Source organism: Euprymna scolopes, chromosome 10 (assembly GCF_053919585.1).
Source record: "Euprymna scolopes isolate OS-2025 chromosome 10, ASM5391958v1, whole genome shotgun sequence".
NCBI lineage: Eukaryota > Metazoa > Mollusca > Cephalopoda > Sepiida > Sepiolidae > Euprymna > Euprymna scolopes.
In genome coordinates, this window is record NC_136491.1 from 62,584,886 (window position 1) to 62,609,825 (window position 24,940).

At 33.4% G+C, this 24,940-nt stretch overlaps 1 protein-coding gene across 3 annotated transcripts in view; it reads left to right on the forward strand.

Annotated features, from left to right (window-relative positions):
• LOC145286014 (aspartate--tRNA ligase, mitochondrial-like) overlaps positions 1–24,940 on the forward strand; it is a 517,834-nt gene that overhangs the window by 149,082 nt on the left and 343,812 nt on the right. For all 3 annotated transcript variants that reach the window (XM_080134627.1, XM_080134626.1, XM_080134628.1), the window contains exon 3: positions 6,757–6,855. In XM_080134627.1, the coding sequence (XP_079990753.1) occupies positions 6,757–6,855 (99 nt within the window). The remainder of the gene's footprint in view (positions 1–6,756; positions 6,856–24,940) is intronic.

Consider the following 24,940-nt stretch of genomic DNA (forward strand, 5'->3'; position numbering starts at 1 on the left):
TGATTTTACATAGACAATAATGATTTTACATCGACAATAATGATTTTACATAGACAATGATGATTTTACATCGACAATAAGGATTTTACATCGACAATAATGATTTTTCATAGACAATAATGATTTTACATAGACAATAATGATTTTACATAGACAATGATGATTTTACATCGACAATAATGATTTTACATAGACAATAATGATTTTACATAGACAATAATGATTTTACATCGACAATAATAATTTTACATCGACAATAATGGTTTTACATAGACAATAATGATTTTACATAGACAATAATGATTTTACATAGACAATGATGATTTTACATAGACAATAATGATTTTACATCGACAATAATGATTTTACATAGACAATAATGATTTTACATAGACACTAATGATTTTACATAGACACTAATGATTTTACATAGACAATAATATGCATGCTTGAGTGTATAGAAATGGTCACCACTGATAACATAAGGAATTGCACTATCTGTATACAGATTTTTCTTTATTTTTGTTTTTCAATTTCCATGTGTCTTTATTGAAATATGAAAGCAGAAAAAATAAAAAAAACTTTTAGCCAATAAACAAACAAACAAAAAAAATGCCTTCTCATTAGGTGGCCAGAAAGTGAGTGCTCAATTTAAGTGAAATTTACATCACCCAGTTTTTGAAAAAGTAATTTCTTCATATCATGCAAACTACTTTTCTGCCTTAAATTTAAATGTGATATTCATTTTTAGTACCTCCGAAAATTCATAAAAGTCGTCCTTTTTAAGTTTTTTAGGGAGTTGAAAAGATATTTGACATTGACAGAAATATTTTTTTTTTTTTTTGTTTAAAAGTCCTTTGGGGGGCACTTCTGCAGTATGCAGATGGCGGCTATTGTTAGGGGCGATAACTCCAATTTCTTCTTGGTCAAATAACACGGTAAATACAAACAAGACGTTTTTCCCACGGAATAGAAAAATATTTGAAAACCAAAACATTTATTATATAAAAATGTATATTTATCAAAATATAATTGTAAAAACATTTATTTAAGTCTATGTAAGAAAATATAATTTTAATATAACAATTTTGTAATGAAAGCAACATTTGATTTTTATAAAGTAAAAGGGCTTCTTTTTTTTTTCTTTTTTTTTTTTTGAACAAATAATTTAAATGAAACATTTTTTTGACTTCAACCAACTTTGATGGGTCAACAACAAATTAATAATTTAAATATTTTTTGACCGAGAAGCGCCACCTGGCAACAGTTTAGTGAAATGCACCAAAAAAGATAACTGCCATCCACATACTGCAGAAGTGCCTTGTTGTTTCGTGAAAACTAAAAGGGTTAAAACTAAATTAATTTTTCTAAATAAAATATTTGTTTTATTATTTGATAATACAAAAAATGTTTTCTTTTTTTTGTTGTTTTTTTTTTTTGTTATAACACTAGTATTCTTTTGAATAAAGTTTCGTTTTTCGTGTCTTCTGTTCAGTTTTGTTACATAATCAACCATATCCACTTCGAGTAGCTTGATTTTTTTCTGAGCAATGATCTTGGACATTACCTAAAAGAATATACAAATTTATTTTCTTTTGCAGGGGGGGGGGCGTTTACCTCAGTATTTTCTTTAATTTTCTATTTTTGTTTGATTATTGTAGCAATACACATGAAAAAATTTAAATGGCTGAAAATATTTCAATATTGGTATATATAGAAACAGCTTGATAAGCTAAGAAAGAATCTTTTTAAATTTTTTAAATCCAATTAAAATCATGGAAGTTATGACTATTTTTATGCCCTGTGTGTTTGGATATTCTTTAAGACCATGTGCGTTTTGTCACATTTTTTGCACTACTTTTTCAGTAAAAATGCTATATCTTTATTAAAACACAAGACTAAGCAATGAAATGTTTAATATAAGTGTATTTTTGTGCAAGGAATCTGAATATGCTACTGAAAATCTCCAGAAATGAATGGTTTCCAAATAATCTGCAGTAAATGCACATAAATATGTTGCGATTGCTTAAAAATGGCATGTATTCATTAAAAGAAAAGAAGTTAGAGAACTGAAAGTTTACTTGTAATGCATTTTATGTGCCAAAAACTGAAATCGAAATCTAGGATTGGTTAAAAATGAATATATTGCAATATTTCTTTGGTATTATTGTAGATTAATACCTTCTGCTACCCCTCCCCATCTGACCACCTCTCCAAAATATGTGATTCTACCTTTATAGACAATTGCATGTGAACAACTTGAAAAACTTTAAAAGATTAACAAAAATTATTTTAGAATTTAATGTAAAATGATTTCCCATTTTGAATCATTTGAGCGTTTTAGGGCAGTTACCCTCCCCTCTTTTCCTATGATAGATAAATCCTAGGTGTTTTTTGTTTGTTTGTTTTCTAAAAGGTGATTATGCGTGGTTTTAAGAGGGTCTTTGTGCAATTATGAGAAGGTGGGGAGGTTGCCACTCTGACTTTGGGTTAATGATAGGGCTAAGGAAAATTATGTGTGAACATCCTAAAGACTTGATAGAAACAAAACAAAAACAATTTTAGAGTTTAGAGTAGGGGTTGGTTTCACATAAATGTAAAATGATTCACCATTTCAAGACGATCCTAGTGTTTTAGGACAGTTGACCAATTTATTTTTTTATGGGAGATTAATCATATGCCCTTTCTTTAAACGTTTTTTATGCTTTTTTTTTACGCTTATATGAGCTCACAGAGGAAGTTTGTTTAGTGGGGAGCTTTGCCACTTGTACTTAGCGTTATTGTTAAGGCTAAAGGTTTTAGGAGGAGGCTTGCCACTCATACCTAGGATTAGACATAGAATTAAGCAAGGGTTTTTTTTTGTTTTTTTTAAGAGGGTGTTTGATACCTATTGTGAAACTTTACAAGAATTATGACAAACAGACAAAAATAAATGTTATTTAAAAAAGTGACATCCCTCTAACAGAAAGCATGATGCTTGGAAAAATATCAAGTATTTAAATTCTATTTAAATATAAAAAAAGAAACAAGTTTTTGCTAAAGCTGACAAATTGTTAAAAATTTTGAATTAATGTTATTTTGATTTTTAATTACATTTCATGTCTTTTCCTACCGTTTTTATTTTTTAACTGAACACCTCCTACAAATATTTAAATATTGATTATTTTTTAATTTTATTTTTAATAATCGGGTAGATTAGTTTCCATTCAATAATACTTCACTGAAAACATTTTTTAAGGGACTAAAATTAGAAGTGTGTGTACCGTTTGTACACGTGAACCAAAACAATGATAGTTCACATTTTCACTTAAAATATTTTAAAATTTACTACTACCCAGTTTTTAAAAATATTTGTATGGTTGATAACAAAATAGCTCTAACTAACTAAACATGTAAGAATTTTTATTTATAACCAGATTTTCAATTTAAAAAAAATTGATTTGAAATAAAAATAAACAACAAAAACAAAACGTCTGTTTACGCCATGTTATTGCTGCTGCTACTACCTACTATATACTACAGAAGTCTTGATTCAAATTCATAACGATTTTTTCGGATATTATGTTTTAAATTGCTACGTACCACTAGAGAAAACACTGTCCAATCATATTTTTAATGAATAAACATAGTAAAAAGATTGTTTTATTTAATAGTGAGAGTCCGAAGAAAATTTGTTTTGAAACTTTCAATACTCATCATTTTGAAATCTTTTTTTTTAACACAACAAAAAAATGAGTCGACAAATGAATTTCGGACACTCAAAATTATTAAAAATGACATCTCTTTTGGCTAATTTCCAAATTTCATTAAAAAATTCTTAATAGAAACACAGTACAAATGTTTAGAAATCAGAGGTGGGGTCGTTACAAAATCTTACCGAAAATGCTGTTTTATGATGTTCACATTTTTATCACTTTATTTGCTTAAAACTCTAAAAATATATGATGTATGTTATTATTTACTAATTCATTTGAAAGTATATTCATTTCTGAACAAAACGGTGGTATTTTGAAGACTTAAAGTGCTTTGGTTTTTAAAATATGACTATTTTAGCAGAAACCCCTTGAAATCTGTGATTATCCAAAGCGTTTTAACGGCCATGTGTATTGCTAATTATCGAGACTCCTAAACATGATCCTCTCATATCGGACATTGTTTGTTTAAAAGTAGCACTCGGCATTACTTTTCATTTTTTAACGAAATAAACACTTTAAAATAAGTTGAACCACTAAACACTTCCAAAGCTAGGTAGAAAACAAACACAGAAAAATAATTTTATTTATTTTTTTCAAACGACAGTAAACAAGTAAAAATATTTTTTTTAAATTGTTATGCGATGTGTGTTCTCTTTTAAAAATAATATCTCTTTAAAGAAGTCATAAAATGTGTTTTTAATCAATATTTATTCAATAACAGACCAGTTTTCCTACCTAGAAAAATAAACGAGTTTTCTGGTGTCGAGTTTTCCTAAATTCGTATTTTGTATTTAAATTATTGGTGAGATACAAATAAAAAATAAATATTTCTGTTATTTATAGATTTTGTTTCATAAAATTATTAAAGAGAAAGAAAAAAAACTTATGTAAGCAAATTGTTAGTTGAATTTTAAATAATAAATTTAGTATATTTATATCTAAAACTCATTGTTCTCTGCGATAAGTAAAGCTCCAAGTATTGAAACATTTGTTAAACAGACTTAAATTGACGCCATTTAATGAACTCATACTATAGTTGTGTTTTTGTTATCAGAATCGGAATTATGGATCATATTGGAGTCGGAAATTTAGAAAGGAATCTGTAATTGTATCGGAATCGTAAAAATTTTTGGAATTATCCTATCACTAATATATATATATATTTGATTAGAAAGCAATGATGGTATATTGCCCAGTGAAGAGAACTATTTATTTACTTTAAATGAGGTCTTAGGGAGGCACCCAAAAGTTAAGGGTGAGGTCCCTAACAAAACTTCCAAAGGGCTTATCTCTTGTTGCTGTGATACACATGACCTACCAGTTTATGGACAAGATAGGCAATTACTAGCAAACCAGAAATGCGTCTTAGCAGTATTTGACACCTATCTGGTAACCATAACTACTATGTTGATTGTTAAGCTAGAGTCTACATTTTTCCTCTAGGAATTCTGGTGAAAGATGGAATGACAAATGAGCCAAAGTATCATATCATGTTGTATCATACATACAAAATATGTTACATATTAGGACATCACTCACAGGTGAAGTACAGTGGTCTCGTCCAGTTACTGTAACAAATGTGCACGAGTGATATTGGTCACGGAAGCCACTCCCTTTATCTTATTTTGCAACCCTTAATGTCAGCAACATCACTTGGCAGTCCTACGAATTGCAAAAAGAAACATATCAACGTGTGTGCAGTTCAGAAAACGGGTCCAAAGTTAGAGACCATTTAAAGTCAAAGACCTATTAAGCTTTTGTTAGACTCATCATTTTATACAGCTCTGACTGCTTATGATAAGGAAGACAGAGCAATGATTCACCATTATGAAAAACAAAATGCTTCACTGGATGTCCAGAATTATACTGCTTGACCACATTTATAATGAGGATATCTGAAAACACTGTGGCATTGCACTGATTGAGGGCAAAATGAGGAAATAGTGGCTCAGATGGTTTGGACTGTCACAAAACTCCTTTGCACAGGAAGTCATTAGAAAATGACAAGAGTCGGCTGATAATCTGTGAAACCAGCCTTCACTCAAACAAAACCTGTGATGGTCTTATTGCAGACCCCTCTCAGGATTAACACGTATGAATAATAAGAAGGTAATGTAAATTAATATATTTTTAAATATTAAATGATGGAACATTACGTACACATAAAATTAGATATATTATATGCTGTAATTAATTGACAGCATTAAACTGGTTTAAGTTCTTTTTGGGTATCCCACTTCCATATCTAAATTTGAAATAACTTTGTGTCTTAACTTAGCGATACTCTTATAATAGCTTTTTGATAATTAAAAATGTATATACATTTTCATACATTCCATTTAATATTAAATTATCTGACACATCATTTGTAATGTTATCATATATTTCATGATGCTGCATTATAAATACAAAATGTCTGGTTGTCTATGAATGGAATGTTTGGTTCCTTTAAAGAACTGTTTTTTCTAAGAAATGCATGGAAAAAGGTTTATTGATTGTTTTTGTTTGGGAATTTTTCTTCAAAAATTATCTGGTCTTTTGATCAGCTCCATTAACAAAAGATCCTGATATTTTTATTTTTAGTTGTTTATCTGCATACAAATGTGATGTTACATTGAGTTATTTTGAAATTTGGCAAAAAAATGAATAAAGACTTGGTCACTGAAATTTAAAATACCATTATTTACTTATATATGATCTGGTATTAAATGTTAACATTCATTGAGTATTTATATTGAACAGTTCTGGTGAATTTTCTAAAAATATGTATACACTAATATATATTTCCATACATAAAATCATATCTGCTCCTGCCTTTTCTGTAATATTGGGCTTCCTCTGATTATAAATGATCCTGTTTTTTTACTAACTACACTTATGCTAAATAAAACCTAAATACTGTCCTTATGTATGTTTCATGTTTTTGAATTTCTTAAAAATATGGGAAGAATGTCAGCATACATAAAAGGTACATCGTAAGAATATAAATGTTCGATAGTATCCTTTCTTTAGATTTTTTTTCTATTTTGTTGTCATATGATGTTATATTTATTATTTACAGCAACAAGAATTGAAACCCTTAATTTCTTCTTTGCCTTTGGAATCTGTACTTCAAATTAAAGGAACTGTTGAATATAGACCTACTAATCAAAAGAATAAGGTAGGTTTATATCTTTTCTTGCTTACAATTTATCTTTTTCTTAACATAACATCTAAAATTTTTATATGTCTGTCCATGTGTATGGATGTGCATATGCTTGTACGTTCCTCTATATCAATGATGGGGTAATTCCAATATTTAAAAAAATTCTGACACAATTACCAATTCTGTTCTAAATTTATCAATCCAATACAATTTACTGATTTTGATTCCAATAATGAAAATATTCAAAAGAGCACAGCCACAACATAAAATCTAATTACCTGTGCAAATATACAAATATAAGCTCACCTATTGGAAGAGTTCATTAAATGGTCATTAATATAGAAATTTTCTGATATTGGGAACTTTTTTTATCGGAAACTTATTCCTAGGAAGACTAACACTGATTTAAGAGATTAAAATGTCAATCTACTAAAGTTATGGTAAAAAAATCAACTAACAATTTTTTTGTCATATTTTTATTTTATGTTCATTTTTTTTTTTTTATATTATGTTCATTTTTTTGCATCTTGATTATTAAAATACTACACATTAGTAAACTTGTAGATAAATCAATTTCCTTTCATGTTGATAGTATTTTATGGATTTTTAGTGATCTTATAAGGGCCTTTGTGATGAATCTGCCACTAGAGAATAATTTTGTCAAAAAATTTGATCCACTTCATTTTTTTCTTAAAGAAAAACAAGCAAAATTATTAAGAATGGAAAGCAGCAGAGTTCAGCTCAAGTTGAGTAGCTCCAGCCAGAAAGTTGCTATCATACTACAATCTGTCTGCTTCAATGAGTGCTTCAAGCTAAGGAAATGACCAAAAAATTGACTAAAAACTTTGCTCCAAACAAAAACAACAAATCTTGCGATTAGCTAGCTGAAATATCAGGATAATCTGCCCTTACCTGCTTGATACTCTACAACATGTAAAAGACTCCAAAAAAACAGCTATCATCGACCAGAATCTCAACGCTTAATCATCAATGTAGCTGCACAACAGGAAACAAGTCTTGCATCAAGTGGCAATACATTTTTCTGCCATAGCAAGGAACCTGAGGAACCAAGGCTGCATGGTGTTGGTTGGCAGTGAAGAATTCTCGTCTCACCATTGTAAAACCATCATCAAATGGCACAACTCTTGTCTCTTCACCTATTAGCCACATTGGATTCAATGAACATCCTGAATATTTATGCTCTCACACTATCCAACACCAAGGATTAGTTCTATGAAGATCATGATGTCTCCATGCTCAGATCGCCCAAATTCGATAGTTATCTTGGAAAACATGAAACTTACTTACATATATATATATTACTTATATAGCAAATTTATTTATATCCCTTGCTATTAAGATATTCACCAAGTCTTAAAAACTGTTTTATTTACATTTGAAGACATTTTCTGTTTATGTTTTTTTCTTTTTTTGCCGCTAAAATATTTAAAAAATGATTAAATGTTTTGATTGGATACTTAGAAAAAAAAAGTCAACATTCAGTATTTCGCTCTCCTCCTTCTAACAACTATCAAAATGCTGTCAGACAGACTTTATATAATGTGTCCAAATATCTAAGTAATTAACCAAGGACATGGGCTGGCTTAAAAAGAATGGATGGCTTGCCGAGGTATAGGAAATTTATTTATATTCGTTGTTAATAAGATATTCGCCATATCTTTTAAAAATCTTTTTTTATTTAAAGTAGATAGACCAACTTTTTAGCTTTGAGTTCCTAAATTAGGCAAATTTAGCTCACTCTCCAAACTTTTTTTTCTTTTAGACACTATCAGAGGGATTGTATCTCAAAACTTCCATTTCAAAATATTATGAACATGAACTATGTAGTAATTGTCTGTATTTTTGAGATGAGTTGTTTTCATTGATTGAGATTGTCGGACTGACTTCCTCATCTTGGTTGTTATTGCACAACGTTTCGGCCGTTTTGCCCGCCGGCCTTCGTCAGGTGAACGGTTTGTTAGGAGTCTCGAACCCAATCCTTTATTATTATTACAGGGGTACCGTGTTCGGACTCCAGCTAGGCTTTGGGACATAGTTGCTGATTCTCTGTTTTTCAATGTTACTTTTTTCACTGCCTTCGTTCAGGATTGAACTCAGCACCTTTGGGTAACTGTAAACTTTGATAAAACATCTAGGACCACTCGGCCATATGTCACTAGGACAATTCTTAGTTGGTTTTTGTTAATGTTAAACCTATGTTGTTATTCAAGGTTTTCTCTCTCTATCAGAGGTGTCCAAATTGCATTCAGCTCTATGCTTGGTTTGCTCAGTAGGTTGTTATGTCCGAGCATGTGAGCTGTTTCTTTAAGTTTTCTCACTTTCCAGTGGGTCTCTCTGTTTATTATTTTTACTTCATCCCATAGGGAGCGATGATCCCCCCTCTCCATCCAGACATGGTTGGCTATACCCGATTTTTCCGTCTCCCCTTTAGTTACCGCTTTTCGGTGTTCTTCCATCCTTGATAGACTCCGTCAATACTATGATTGTCGTAAATCCGGTACGACCATAATGAACAAGTTTAAATTTAAATGTGGCGCCAATGAAACAAGAGAGGCTCTCTGGGAAAGATGCTACTCATTTATGGAAGACAGCTTGATTACAAAATTTTCAGCCATTAAACATTGCGGATCAAAATTAGAAAACGATGAATGCCTAACCCCTACATTACAGAACATCACGGTGATGATCTGGCTTGATGCAATCCATCGAGAACTACCATCTATTGTTAAACAAAGATTCGCGATCACTCTAAGGGACTCCACTCTATATTCTATTAGGGCGGAGATCAGTGATGCTATACCATCCCTATTACAAGAAATAGGGGACAGAGAAGGGAATATAGCATACTCTTCCATCAACAGAAGTAGAAGATCTGGAAACCAGAGAGGTCTCCTGACAAAAAGACCGAAATGTTGCCTCTGCGATGCAGCAAACAGACCAGGTGCAGAGACTCACTACTTCCAAAACTGCCCTTTTATGCCAACATCAGATAGAAGATTTCTTCGATCTAAAATTACTGATATTGAAATCTTATCAGAATCTGAAGAAGAAGACGAAGACTTCGAGTACCACAAACCCAACAGTAGGATGGTCCGAGTTAAACAACCTCAGAACCCCAAAATCAACAAGGTAGATATTGTATCATCACCGTGTATGGAAGTAGAAACAAACAAAGAAAACTCGATCATTATACTGGACACCGGTGCGGAAACTAATTTAATTAGGAAAAGCGAGGCGAGACGTCTAAAACTAAATATCCTGCCCACCATCCACAAAGCTAACATGGCGGACGGTGTCTCCCCCATGGAAATAGAAGGGGAAGTACACTTCAATGTTTCGAGAAGGTGTCCAATCACAAATCAAGCCCACTGCTTTCGCTTCGACGGACTTGTAGTTAAGGACCTGAACTGTGCCATTCTGGGTGGCATGCCATTTATGGACAGGAATGACATTTACCTTCGCACAAACACCAACCACGTTTACCTCGGTGATTGCTGTGATTTCAAATACCTCAATATAAAAAGACACGCTAATGTTAAAGCAGCAACTATATTGCGCGTCCCATGACAGACCTGCCTACTACCTGGTTCCAGCGTTGCCTTATCGATACCACCTGAATACCAGGATAAAATAGTTTCAGTAGAACCTAGATGCAATAACAATCAGGATGAATGGATCCAATGTGAGCTAGTGAAACCGGATCATGATATAATAACGCTCACCAACAAGTCCACCATACCCATACTCATCAAACGCCGTGAGCAAGTATGTCAGATACGCCACACGACCCAATTATCACTATCCAGTGATACTTTGAAACCGACTCCAATAATTCTTACCAATGATTCCAAACAAACGGACAGGTCAGCAGAAATTTCTGTGGACCCCTCGAACATCCTTAGCCAGGAAGAAAAGACCATCTTCTTCATGATAAATAAGAAATATAATCAAGTATTTTCACCGGTAATCGGATGCTACAATGGAAGATCAGGAAATTTCCAACACAGGATTAATGTTGCCGTATCTCTACCACCACAAAGAAAGGGACGCATTCCATTATATAACCGGACAAATCTAGAGCGACTCCAAACCAAGATTGATGAACTATACGAACAAGGTGTCTTCGTACGCCCAGAAGACATAAACATCACAGCGGAATATGTAAACCCTTCATTCCTTGTTACCGAACCTTCAGGAGGCTTTCGGTTAGTGACTGCATTCACTGAACTGAGCCAGTACACCAAACCACAACCTGCTCTCATGCCCAAAGTAGATGACATCATAAGACATATTGCTCAGTTTAAATTCTTAATTAAAACTGACTTAAGTCAAGCATACTTTCAAATACCCTTGGCCAAATCATCAATGAAATATGTCGGCATCTGTACACCATTCCGTGGTGTATATGTTTATACCAGAGCGGTGATGGGTCTTCCAGGCTCTGAATCAGCTTTAGAACAATTAATGTCCAAAGTCCTAGGCGATCTAATGATAAAAGGATCGGTGGTAAAATTGACTGATGACCTATATGTCGGGGCCAACACACCCCGGGAACTTAACAACGTATGGGAAGAAGTATTACAAACACTACATAAGAATAACTTGAAGTTATCCCCATCAAAAACGGTTTGCTGTCCAACATCGACAGAAATTCTGGGTTGGCGATGGACCAATGGAACCCTCAAAGCTACAAGTCATCGTCTAAATACCTTGGCTGCCTGCAATCTCCCTGAAACCATCAAAGAAATGAGATCATTCATAGGATCTTACAAATTCCTAAGTAAAGTTATACCTAAACATTCAGATTTTTTAACACCTCTAGATAAAGTCTGCGCAATGGGCTCGTCAAACGACAGAATCAAATGGACATCAGATCTGGAAGACACATTCCTCAAAGCCAAAGAACACCTTAAACAAGCCAAAATCCTAACCTTACCTAGAAGAGAGGACCAACTACAGATAATCACGGACGCAGCTACAACCTCTGCCGGCTTAGCGGCATCCCTTTTCGTATTAAGAGGAAACAAACCCCACCTCGCAGGTCTATTCAACGCTCGTAAAACATCCAACCAAGCAGGTTGGCTAGCTTGTGAGTTGGAAGCTCTGGGCATAGCGTCGGCTATCAAACACTTCAGCCCATATATAATTCAATCAGAAAACATCACCGAAGTACTCACGGATAGCCGACCCTGTGTACAAGCATATGAAAAACTCCAACGCGGCGCATTCTCCGCAAGCTCCAGAGTCACGACGTTCCTCAGTGTCATATCTCGATATCCTGTCAAATTATCCCATTTACCAGGTAAAAATAATATATCGGATTACGCCAGCCGAAATCCTATCCATTGCGAAGGAAAATGCCAAATCTGTAAATTCATCAGTGCCCTAGAGGAATCCGTGGTTAGAGAAGTCACCGTAAAAGACATACTAGCTGGTCACTGTCCTATCCCATACATGACTCGCAATACGTGGATTCAAGCTCAACAAGACTGTCCAGACTTACAACAAGTATATCGGCTACTACGCGATGGCAGAACTCCATCTAAAAAGAAGAAAGGGTTAACCACAATTAAAAGGTATTTACAACATTGTAAACTCTCATCAGCCCCTGCAGATGGGTTAATCATAGTTATGCGGGAAGAAGCCTTACGGCCTGCTAGACAAAGAATCGTCATTCCCCAAGGGGTATTAGATGGACTTTTGGTCGCTCTACATTTACAACTCCAACATGCCAGTAAACATCAGTTAAAACAAATCTTTAATATGGGATTCTATGCACTGGATACAGATAAAGCCATCAATCGCACCGTAGATAGTTGCCACACTTGCGTATCACTAAAGCAGGTACCAAGTCAGTTCAAAAATCAATCTTCAACAAAACCACCTGACAAAATTGGGAGCTGGTACGCTAGTGATGTCATCAAACGTGAAGGACAACTGATATTATTAGTTCGAGAAAATGTTTCTTCCTTGACACAGGCAACATTATTACTATCGGAGAGCAGTCAATCTCTTAAGGATGGCCTAATCACCACCATATCTAGATTCCGTCCCCCGTCAGGAGATGAAGTAAAAATCAGGGTCGATGGCGCTTCGGGATTTCAAGCCCTACTCACCGATAGTTCACTGGAATCGTTCCATATCAAAATAGAGGTTGGAGAAATAAAGAACATTAACAAAAACCCTATTAGTGAACGTTCAATATCAGAATTCCATACAGAACTATGCAAATTGAAACCAAATGGTGGCAAAATAACAGACACTGAATTGGCCATAATAATTTCCAATATGAACAGCAGATTCAGAGAAAATGGCTACTCTTCACTAGAAATTTGGACAATGAGAGACCAAATCACAGGAGAAAAACTACCAATAGAATACAAAAGCCTGATTGAAGAGAAACACCGAAATAGATTAAAAAGACATGAATCCTCAGCTAAATATAAGGGCCGAGGCAGAACTACCGAAATAAAAACCGATACTAAAGTTGGAGAGATCGTCTATCTATACCAAGATAGAGTTAAAACCAATGCTCGCAACAAATATATGGTGATGGAAGTTGAAGATCAGTATTGTACTGTACAAAAGTTTACAGATAAACAATTTCGGGGAAAAACATATAAAGTGAAGAAGTCTGACATTATCAAAGTTGAACAACACCCTAACTACCACACCATTGATCAAAACAATACCGAAAGTGAATACGAAATAGATAGTCCCATACATGTCGAATCCGAATCATCAATAGATGAACAATCGGACTCTTCCAAGCACAGTGACACAGAAAACACACAAGATGACAGTATAGACCATAAAGATCCAACCGAAGAAACCCCCCCTGGAAGTAACTCCCGAGGAAATTACTTATACGCGTCGTCCGTCACGGATCCGAAGACGTCCGAAGTTCTTGGAAGAAAATTATATATTATAAATTAGCTCAAACAAGTGCGTAAATTCGGATCATACCCGTACAACACGGAGGAAGAGGAAAGAAGGAAATAAAAGGACTCCGTCACATCACGTGACCTCCTTGTTTACCTTAAATACCCTCTTCATATGAAGAGTCGAGTTCGTCTAACAACTCGCTACACTTCGACGTCTCGTCTCTGACATAAACTGTTCTCCTGTGAATTATTGTTGAAACCTGCCTTATCCCCGGAAAGGCATCTGACCACATACATACGAAGGGGAGACGGAAAAATCGGGTATAGCCAACCATGTCTGGATGGAGAGGGGGGATCATCGCCCCCTATGGGATGAAGTAAAAATAATAAACAGAGAGACCCACTGGAAAGTGAGAAAACTTAAAGAAACAGCTCACATGCTCGGACATAACAACCTACTGAGCAAACCAAGCATAGAGCTGAATGCAATTTGGACACCTCTGATAGAGAGAGAGAAAACCTTGAATAACAACATAGGTTTAACATTAACAAAAACCAACTAAGAATTGTCCTAGTGACATATGGCCGAGTGGTCCTAGACGTTGTATCAAAGTTTACAGTTACCCAAAGGTGCTGAGTTCAATCCTGAACGAAGGCAGTGAAAAAAAGTAACATTGAAAAACAGAGAATCAACAACTATGTCCCAAAGCCTAGCTGGAGTCCGAACACGGTACCCCCGTAATAATAATAAAGGGTTGGGTTCGAGACTCCTAACAAACCGTTCACCTGACGAAGGCCGGAGGGCAAAACGGCCGAAACGTTGTGACAATAACAACCAAGATGAGGAAGTCAGTCCGACAATCTCAATCAATGAACTATGTAGAATACTTTTTTTTCTAAACGAGAATAGAAAAGGCATTGTGGGTGCATTTTCAACAGCTTACAAACTTTCACCTCCTCTATTTTGTTCCTCAATCTTCGTCTTCAATAAATGAGCGATGTTTCTGACAAAGGGGGAAGAAAACACTGTATACTCAGTTGACAGTTTTGTGTGAGTAGTAGCTAGTGATGACTAAATTCTCTTCCCATTTTATTGCCATGTCACTAATAAGGATGCTGGCAGTAAACATTCCCGGGCTGATGTTATCTGCCTAATTTGGAGTAAATCCTAAGGAGGCAAAATACCGGGAATGCTACATTGCTATTTAGTGAATGGAGTTTGGACCATACAGTAGTTTTTGGTGGGACCTCTTAATACCATATTAGTGAAAACTGCTACGACTTTTCCTTTTCAATGGTCTACAAAGTCTTCTTCACTTATTCTTTCATCCCTATTCTCTCTCTCTACCTCTCTCTTGTTTCCTCTCTGCCTTGCTCTAAACAACTCTGCTGACTTTTTCCACAAACTCCTCAATCTAACTTTGAAAATTCCAACAAACAAATTAAGAGAAAACCCAGAACCACTATAGTGTCTCCTCTTAACATCAGGGGTTACATTCTAACCTTCCAGATGTTGAAATCGAGAGACCGAATCTAATCTGTTGGCATTGTCTGAAACTGGCATTAATTCAACTGCTTTCTTAGCTGATTTTTCCATCAAAGGTTATTCTAACTTCACATCCAAATCTGACCTTCAAGATCATCATGAACATGAAATATGTGTCTACATTAAGGATATCTTCTTCTGTGGCAAGGATATCTCCAAAGAACATCCCAAGCATCCCCACATGTACTTTAGAGTAGCGCTTACTCACAACACAGCTTTTATATTTGCCTCTACTGTCCCTACACTGATAGAATAGCTATCTTTGAGAGTATTGCTAATCAAATTGATTATACATTGTCTGTTCATCTATTGTTCAACATTCATGTCTGTGGAGATTTCAATGTTCACAATGTTGAATGTTAAAGTAGCAATAAACACGGACAATAAAATGCTTTGGATAATCCCGGATTTCAATGAGGTTCTACTAAAATCATCATATTTTAAAAACCAAAGCAACTTAAGTCCTCAAAATACCACCATTGTGTTCGAAAATGAATATACTTTCAATAAATTAATAAATAATAATGTACATTCTATATTGTCAAAGTTTTAAGCAAATAAAGTTCTAAAAATGTTAACATCATAAAACAGTGTTTTCGGTAAGATTTTGTAATGACACCACCCCCTCCCTGATTGGTAAATTGTCGTATTGCGATTCTCCTAAGAATTTTGTCATGAAATTTAGAAATTAACTAGAAGAGATATCACTTTTAATAGATTTGGTTGTCTGAAATTGTTTGACAACTCATTTTTTTTTTTGTATTAAAAAAAAAGACTTCAACATGACGAGTTTGGAAAATTTTTGAAAAAAATTTCTTCGGACACCCACTGTTAAATAAATTAATCTTTTTACTGCATTTATCCATTAAAAATAAAAATGTAACCGGCTTTATCTTGTCGTATCAAGCAATTTAAAATCATGATACCTGGAAAAAATAATTCTATTTTTAAAAAGTATCTAAAAACGATCTGTAGATGCAGCAGCAGCTACTATCGCTGATATTAATTTACTGCAAACAAACTTTTTTGTTTTGTTTTTTTATTCCAAAACGAATTAAAAATTTTAAAAAATGAAAATATGAATATAAAAAAAATGTTCTAACATATTTAGTTGGAGCTTCGGTTATCAGAATATATAATTTTAAAGCAATCCAGCGTTATTTTTGGTTAAATTTAAAAAATATAGTTGAAAAACAAATATGTAACGTGTGCACTTTTATCCATTATATTAGTTTTTAACAGTGAATTAAACAGTGTTTTGTTTTTTTAAAAAAAAAAAATGAAAATGTGAAATATGATTTTTTTTGCTTCATGTGTGCGAGCAGTATATTTTTTTTCATCTCTTTTTGCAATTTTTTTTCAGCAGATTATAATAAAATGGACACTAGCCTATCCAATTATATAAATAAAAAATACAAAATCAATATTTAAATATTCGTAGGAGGTGCTCAGTTTCTAGTTAAGTTTCTATTTACTTACCTCCCCACGAGGACAGTTAGACGCAAGGTCAGTTAATGTGAGGAAAATCCAGCTTCCCAAAAAGGGGCAATCTGGATACAAACAAACATAAAAAATGTCTCATTCATGAAGGATTTCTCCTTCACTGACAGGACAGAAAAGGCGAAGTGAATAATACACTGTGATCTTGGGTCGAAGTCTAGATAGAAAAATTTAAAAAAACGTCTTACACTGGAAAGTTTAACGAAATAATGTGTCATTTGGAAAAGAAATGTAATCTTCTTCTATATATATAAAATTTGAACATCTGGTTTGTTTGGCTTAACTAAAGTAGAAAACTACAAGTCCGTTTGCCATTATATTTTGCAGCAATAATTGTATCTAACCTAACTGTGTTTTTAAATATTAAAAAGTAAAAAATATTACCATATTAAAAAAACTTTTTTCAACATTGTTATTTTTCGTTCCGATTTCAGCCGAGGCTACTTACCGGAAATATTTCCGGTTTATATTGAATCTGCATTCATTATTCCTATTCAGTGACGTTTCATATTGATCAGTATACCATTTACCCTGTTTTATTTTTATAGAAAAAATTGCATTAATTTGTTTTTTTTTTCCTTCCTGCTTTTTCTTTACAGATTATTTTTTACCATTAGCAGTGTATAATTGACTTATTTTTTAAATTATATTCACACACACGTGTGCCGCCGATGTATTGTTGCTCGCTTTTTTTTTCATCCAAATATTTTTGCATTCTTTATTTCTGTTTTAGAACTATACGTGTATCTCGCTGTTTACTATTTTGTTATTTGTTTTTTACTTTTCTCTATTTTGTAGATCCTGTTTTTTTAATTGAAAAAAAACAACATAATTCATTTTTTTTTCTACATGCCTTTTTTCATAAACAGTAACTTCACTTGCATTTCTGTTATGTCACTAACAATGTTTTCATTGTTTTGGGGGGTTTTTTTTGCTTCCATAAAAATAAAATGAATAAATGTGTTGTTTTACTTCCAACTTATTTGTCATTCTTTATATCTGTTTTTCTAAAAATCCACGCACCTTACTGTTTCCTGTTTAACAAAATAAATTATTTTCCATTCCTTATTTTCGTCGCTTAAAAATAAATTAAAAATTATAAAATAAAAATACACAAAGGAACTTCTGGTTTACACTGAATCTATTTTGTTCATCCATTTCTTTTTTTATTAGTGCAGAATTGTTTCCTATATAACAAAAACAAAAAACCCTAAAATTCTTTCTTTTCGACGATTATTATATTAACAAATTGTCCAGTTACTGTTTAGGACAAAACATGTTCATTACTTTCCTATTACTTTCTTCGCTTACACAGCTAAATTCCTTTTTTCTTTTCCATTGTTGATGTTCTTTTGATCTATTAACACAATTATTCTGTTTCCTATTAAACTTTTTCACATTTATAGAAGACGTTCTTGGTAAGTACCGTTGTTGTTACAGTTTTTTTCATTAAAATGACCTGCCGCAGATCACACTTAGATCGTCATACCCACAGTGCCGAATTAAGGCAGCGATTAGTTGCCAGTCAAAATCCTGAACAACAAGCATCAGTAAACGAGCGGAGCAGACAAAGGATGATTCAGATACGTGCCAATGAAGCAGCAGAGCGATGTGTTTCCAGACTTGAGGAGGCACGATTACTGGTACAACAATCCCCTAATACAGATCTGCTCCGATCTCGACGGAATGAACATGAGAGGCTGAGACATGCGGAAAGACGTCACCGAGAAACTGCAGATCAGCGTCAAACACGACTCCATGCTCAACCAACCCAAAGTTGGGATCGGCTTGCATTCCACTACAACCCTGATGATGATTATAGTTTGAGTCACCATGTTCAAATCAGCTCTATGACTGAAGTCTGTCCCTATTGCAAGGCTCTGAAAACCATTAAAAACTTTGCTTGCTAGATATACTGCTGAATCAAAGAATTTTCTAACAAACATCAGGAAATACAACTCATGCTTCCAAATGATATCATTCAGTGCAGAAATCATTACAGCACAATTTATGCCAACTTTTAAAGTAAAGGGACAAATTTACCATAAAGTTGGATCTCTGCTTCCTTGCCCCGATGGTCATCATAAATTCCTACAGATGTATTTCATCGGTGATAACAATGATGAACTGAATGCACGCTGTGGAATTTCAACTGGCACAAGAAGGTTCATTGTTTCCGAACTGCAAGAGCTGCTTCATAATAAAAACAATTTAGTGCATTTATTCAAAACTGCAATTGAAATGATGCCATCGGATACACACAAGTGTTATTCATGCTGGCAAAGCTCCTGCTGGAGAACACGTGCGAAGATTCAATGCTCCAACTATAGATGAAGTAGCAATTGTTATAGTTGGAGATCAATTTCAACCTAGAGATATTGTCCTTCATAGGAGAAATGAACAAGTGATAAACATTGCAGAAACTCATCGATGCTACAATGCGCTGCAATATCCAATCATTTTCTGGGATGCTGCTGATGGATATCATTTCAATGTTAACGTGATAAATCCAGTTAGTGGTGAAGAAACAAATAAAAAATGCAGTGCAATGAACTATTATTCATATCGATTAATGATTCGTGAAAACGAAAACAATCACATTCTGAAATGCCGCCAATTATTCCACCAATACATCAAAGACATGTACGCAAAAATTGAATCTGAACGTTTGCCATTCATACGTTTGAATCAGTCCAAACTTCGTTCTGAAGAATAGGTCCATTTTCGAGATGCAGTTGTTAATGATGATAATACAACCAACATTGGAAGACTAACAATTTTACCATCTTTATATTTGGGCAGTCCATGTCATATGCATGAGTACACTTAAGATGCTTTTGCATATGTTCGTCAGAATGGCCGCCCTGACCTATTCATTACATTCACATGCAACCCTGCTTGGGATGATATACAACAACTATTACTTCCTGGACAATTATCAGTGGATAGACATGATATTACAGCGTGTTTTCAGACAAAAGCTGAAATCGCTAATAGATTTCGTTGTTAAACATAAGTATTTTGGTTTGTGTGCTGCTGGATGTATTCAGTTGAACGGAAAAAGAGAGGATTACCACACTCACACATACTAATTTGGCTCTATAACAAAATCAGTCCAGATCAAATCGACAATGTAATATGTGCTGAAATACCTGGTGCTGACATTGATAAAGATTTGCATGAAGTTGTGACAAAAAATGGGATACATGGACCTTGTGGTATATTAAATCCAAATTCACCATGCATGAAAGATGGAAAATGCTCTAAACGATATCTATCAGACACAGTTACGGGAAATGATGGATATCCCTTATACAGGAGAAAAACAGTAGAAATTAGCAATCATACAAATGCGAAATGGTGACATTGAAGTCGATAACCAGTGGGTTATTCTATATTCCCTTTTGCTACCAAAAGCCTACAAATCGCACATGTGGAATACTGTAACTCAGTTAAGTCCATCAAATACATTCGCAAGTATGTGAATAAAGGGAGCGATATGGCAGGGTTTGGTTTGGAAACTCAAGGAAATGATAGGAATGCAAGTATACATATTGATGAAATTGCAGTTTCAAATTGGAAGATACATAAGCAGTAATGAAGCTGTATGGCGAATTCTTTGATTTTCCATACATGAACGAAGTCTGACTATTGTTCACTTATCAGTACATTTTGAAAATGAACGTGTTTACTTTACAGCTTCAAATGTGCAACAAATAGCTCTTAATCCACCAGCGACAACATTAACGGCTTTTTTCACATTATGTCAAAATGACGCCTTTGCATCAACACTAGATAGAGTAGATGGACACCCTGGAATATTCAAAGAAAACAAAATAGGCCGACTATACTATTCATCCCAAACAAGATGAATGTTTTTTTCTTCGCATGCTGTTGGTAAATGTTCCTGGTCCAACGTCTTTCCAACAATTAAAAATTGTCAATGGTGTTACACATGCCACTTTTCACAGTGCATGTCAAGCTCTAAATTTATCGGAGAATGATGGACACTGGGATGGATGCATTAATGATGCATGATACACATCACATCCAATTCAAATTCGTGCATTGTTTGCCATCATATTGACAACTTGCTCCCTTTCATCTCCAATAGAGTTATGGGAGAAATATAAATCACACATGGCCGAAGAGGTTTTACATCAAAGACGCAATGAAAATGCGAATACCTACCTGGATTTTACAGCAGAAATCTATAATGAGGCATTGATACAGATTGAAAATTTGTACTTAAAAATTGCAAAGTTCTCTCACTCAATTGGGAATGACATCACCGAATCGACCTGCTGCGACTTTGTTTGATGTAGAATTGCATCCGGAACAAACACAGATAATCTTTTGTTGTACATTCATTCAAATATTAAAAAACTAACACCTGAGCAAAAAGACATTTACGACAAAGTAATGCAGACTGTCAATAATGAGGTGGCAGAAATTTTCTTCTTAGATGTGCCAGGAGGAACTGGTAAAACCTTAATTAAATTAATTTTGCCAACCATTCAATCACATTATGACATCATGTGGAATAGCTGTAATGTGCATCATCTGGAATAGCTGTAATATTACTGCTAGATGGAAGAACTGTTCATTCGGCTTTAAAATTACCATTGAATATGCAATTTATGGAAACTCCCATGTGCAACATTTCCAAAACATTGAGTATGGGAAAGTTATTGTAGAAATGTAAACTTATTGTTTGGGATGAATGCACAATGACACAAAAAAAATCACTGGAGGCTCTTGATCGATCATTGCAAGACTTGTGTGGAAATGACCGACTCTTTGGGAATGCAGTAATATTGCTAGCTGGAGATTTCAGGCAAACATTACCTATAATTCCTCGATTTACACCAGCAAATGAAATAAATGCTTGCCTCAAATATTCCACTTTTTGGCAACATGGGAGAACATTATATTTGACTAGAAATATGCGTGTCCAGCAGCAAAACGATCAATCAGCAGAGTTATTTTCAAATCAATTAGGGTTATTCCATGTCTAAACACCAGCAAAAAGTTCAAATCTGCACCCACCGACACCGAATTAGTTGAAATTTGGCACAAATATTCCCCTTTATGAGTTAGGAAAATTTGCCAAATCATTTGGTCCTAAACCTTACCGTTTGGATTTTTTTGGGGGGGAGGGTAAAATTTGCATATTTTGCTTCCAAATTTATGCCGTGAAACCGTACAGAATTTCAGTGTTTTATAAAATAAGAAAAAAAATGCTTCCACTTATTCAATATTTCTGAAATTTGGTAGAAAGGGCATTTAGGAACTGTAGAATCCGAATATCTAATTATTTTAACCCCATACCTGGTAGAAAATAAAATTTTGCTCTCCCAAAAGCATGTCCCCCAAATCATCAATTTTTTACCTATGTAGCTTATGATCAGTCTGGAGAAAATATGTCCTCTTCAATTTTCATAATATTTTGTTTATAGCATCTACTATGACTGCTTAAGTTCTCCAAAAAATTTTGTGAGGGTTTCTAGCCTACTTTAGGAGATATGGCCCTGCCAATTTTATAGATTTTTTTGTACGTTCAGTAATTCAGTGAAAGATTGATAAAGACAATCATCCTAATGCTCCCAAACTCCTCAAATGTTCATATTGTGTTAAGTAATTTCTTAAACTATTCAATAAGATAGTCTTTGTTAATTCAAAAAGAAAATAATTTAAATATATTTTGCAGATATTGCATTTTGTATAGTACGGATAGATTGTCTTTAACAAGTGATAAACATTGACTCATGCAATAAGATCAACACTTTATAGAGTTTTGTTGATGGCATTAAACATTTTTTTGTTTGTTTTTTTTTTACAGTTTTTCAAAAAGTTAATTTTATTAAACTAAAACCTTTTTTTTCATTCAGAAGAAAGTGATAATAAAATGTATTTTTCATTCCTTTAAAACACTAAGATTAAGCTACACTGAGCAATAAATTTTTTGTAGACTATTGGTTAAACATAAGATATCTGATAGGTAATAATTGTAATAAATTTAGAATTAGGCCAACTGTGAACTCTAAATGACCCTCCTCTAACCCAGACTGGAACTTGTCTGTGGCACCTAAAATATTTATTAGTCACTTTCCCTCAGTATCCAAAGAGAAAGGTGGCATTTTCCTACTTGGATTTTTTACTAGCACACAGAATAATCAAAGTAGTTTTTTTTTTTCAGATAAAGAAATATTGCAATATATTCATTTTTAAACAGTCCTAGATTTCGATTTCAGTTATTTGTACATATAATGCATTACAATTCAGCTTTTTTTTAATTAAAACAACTTTGAAAGGTCAACAACAAATTAATTTAAATGAAACCGAAAAATCATTATCTAGTTTAATTTTTTTGTTATTTATTTCATGCTTCGATCATAGTTTAAAATACTGATTTATCCCTTGGATTTCAACGACAGGCGCTCGAAATAAAATGGCGTCTCCAGTTTCGGCAATAAAGTGTAGAAATACCAAAACTTCATAAAACTTTTTTAAGATATTTAATATGATGTACAAGAATTTTATTAACTACTTTAAAGGTAATCTTTATTTATCTTAATGAGTTTTCTTATTCCATCACATACATATGCGCTGTCTGTCTATTTCGAAACCTCGAGGTCCATGATTAGTTATCTGTTTGTACTTGCACTGTAACATTGTTTTCATTTGTGAGCGAAGTTTATTTACGTATAAAACAGCCTAACTACGTCAAGTCCATGAAAAAGATGAATACTTAACCCTTAGAGAAAAAATATTTTACAGTGCTCTCATTGCAAGTAAATCATGTTAAAAATCAGTGGTTTTTCCAACTGGTAACTAAAAAAAAAAAATTAAATTAAAAAAAAAAAGGGGGCTTATCTTTTGGCAAGTTTTTTTTTTTTTTTTTTTTTTTACCGACACTCTTCCATTAGTAAATGAATGAAAAATTTCATTAGTAAATGAAAAATGTCTTGTCAACCTTTATATTCTTTTAAAATAAAACAAGCAAAGTCAAATTGGTGCAGCTGAGATAAGTAGATCCAGCAGACAAGCTTTGTTCTAAAAAATCTTAACAGTTAGGTCACGTGAAATGCGATACGGGTGCTTCTACCATTATTGACCCTTTGAATGATGGCTATAGAAAGTAAATTAACCTCTCTAAATTGTTTTATTTATAAAAATATTTCTTTATTTAAAAAAAAAATTTGTTGAACTGCTTTATGCAAACAAACATTTGGACTTCCCTGTTTTACAATACATTTAAACCCTAAAGAATTTCTGCCATGCGCCCTTGTTGTTCTAAGTTAACTAGCCACTACATGTGTTTCAAACTTCAGAAAAAAAAAAAGGGAGGCGCTTTAAAATAGTAAAAGCACTAAAGCTTATTCCGTTTTGGGAGAGAGGTTTTAGGCGCCCCTATTATCTCAAAGAACCAGCTATGTAAACACTGCAATATTTTTCAATAATTATTTTTTTTTTAAATTCTTAACAATCAATTTTTATTTCAAATTAAGAAATTATTTTCTAAAATATTTTGTTTATATATGTTTACATTTTGTTTTTAAGTAAAATTAAGAAATTAATTTTAAAAATATTCTTTATGTTGATCTTCATTTAAAAGGGTTACTTTTCGGTAGCGTCACCGTTTGTTAACCTAAATTTTCTGAATGTCAGAACGAGGCTTGTCTGCAGGACTTACTTATCTCAGCTTCACCCAATTATCAAAAATTTCAAAACAAACCCTTGTTTTTTTATATAGAAATAAAGAGGTAAATTAAGACATTGAATAAGAATAAATATTAAAGGACGATACATATATCTATATATCTATAAAAGTGAATGTGTCTGTGTGTGTGTACATTTCCTTATGCAATAACTTTGTCAATTTTAAGTCTACAGACTCGAAATTTGATATACAGGTTACAAATATTTTCCCAAATCTTTGTGATCGGTTTTCGGCCAGAAATTTGGCGATTAAGGGGTCAAAATTCAATGATTTAACCTTTGAGAACTCTACCAAACTTCTCCGACAATTTTGGGTCTAAACACTTGAAATTTTAGATATAGGTTCCTTGGACATGGATCTAACTTAATAACTTGATTTGAGCCCAAAACAATAAATGTTAAGGGGTCATAATAGAGGTCAAAGTTT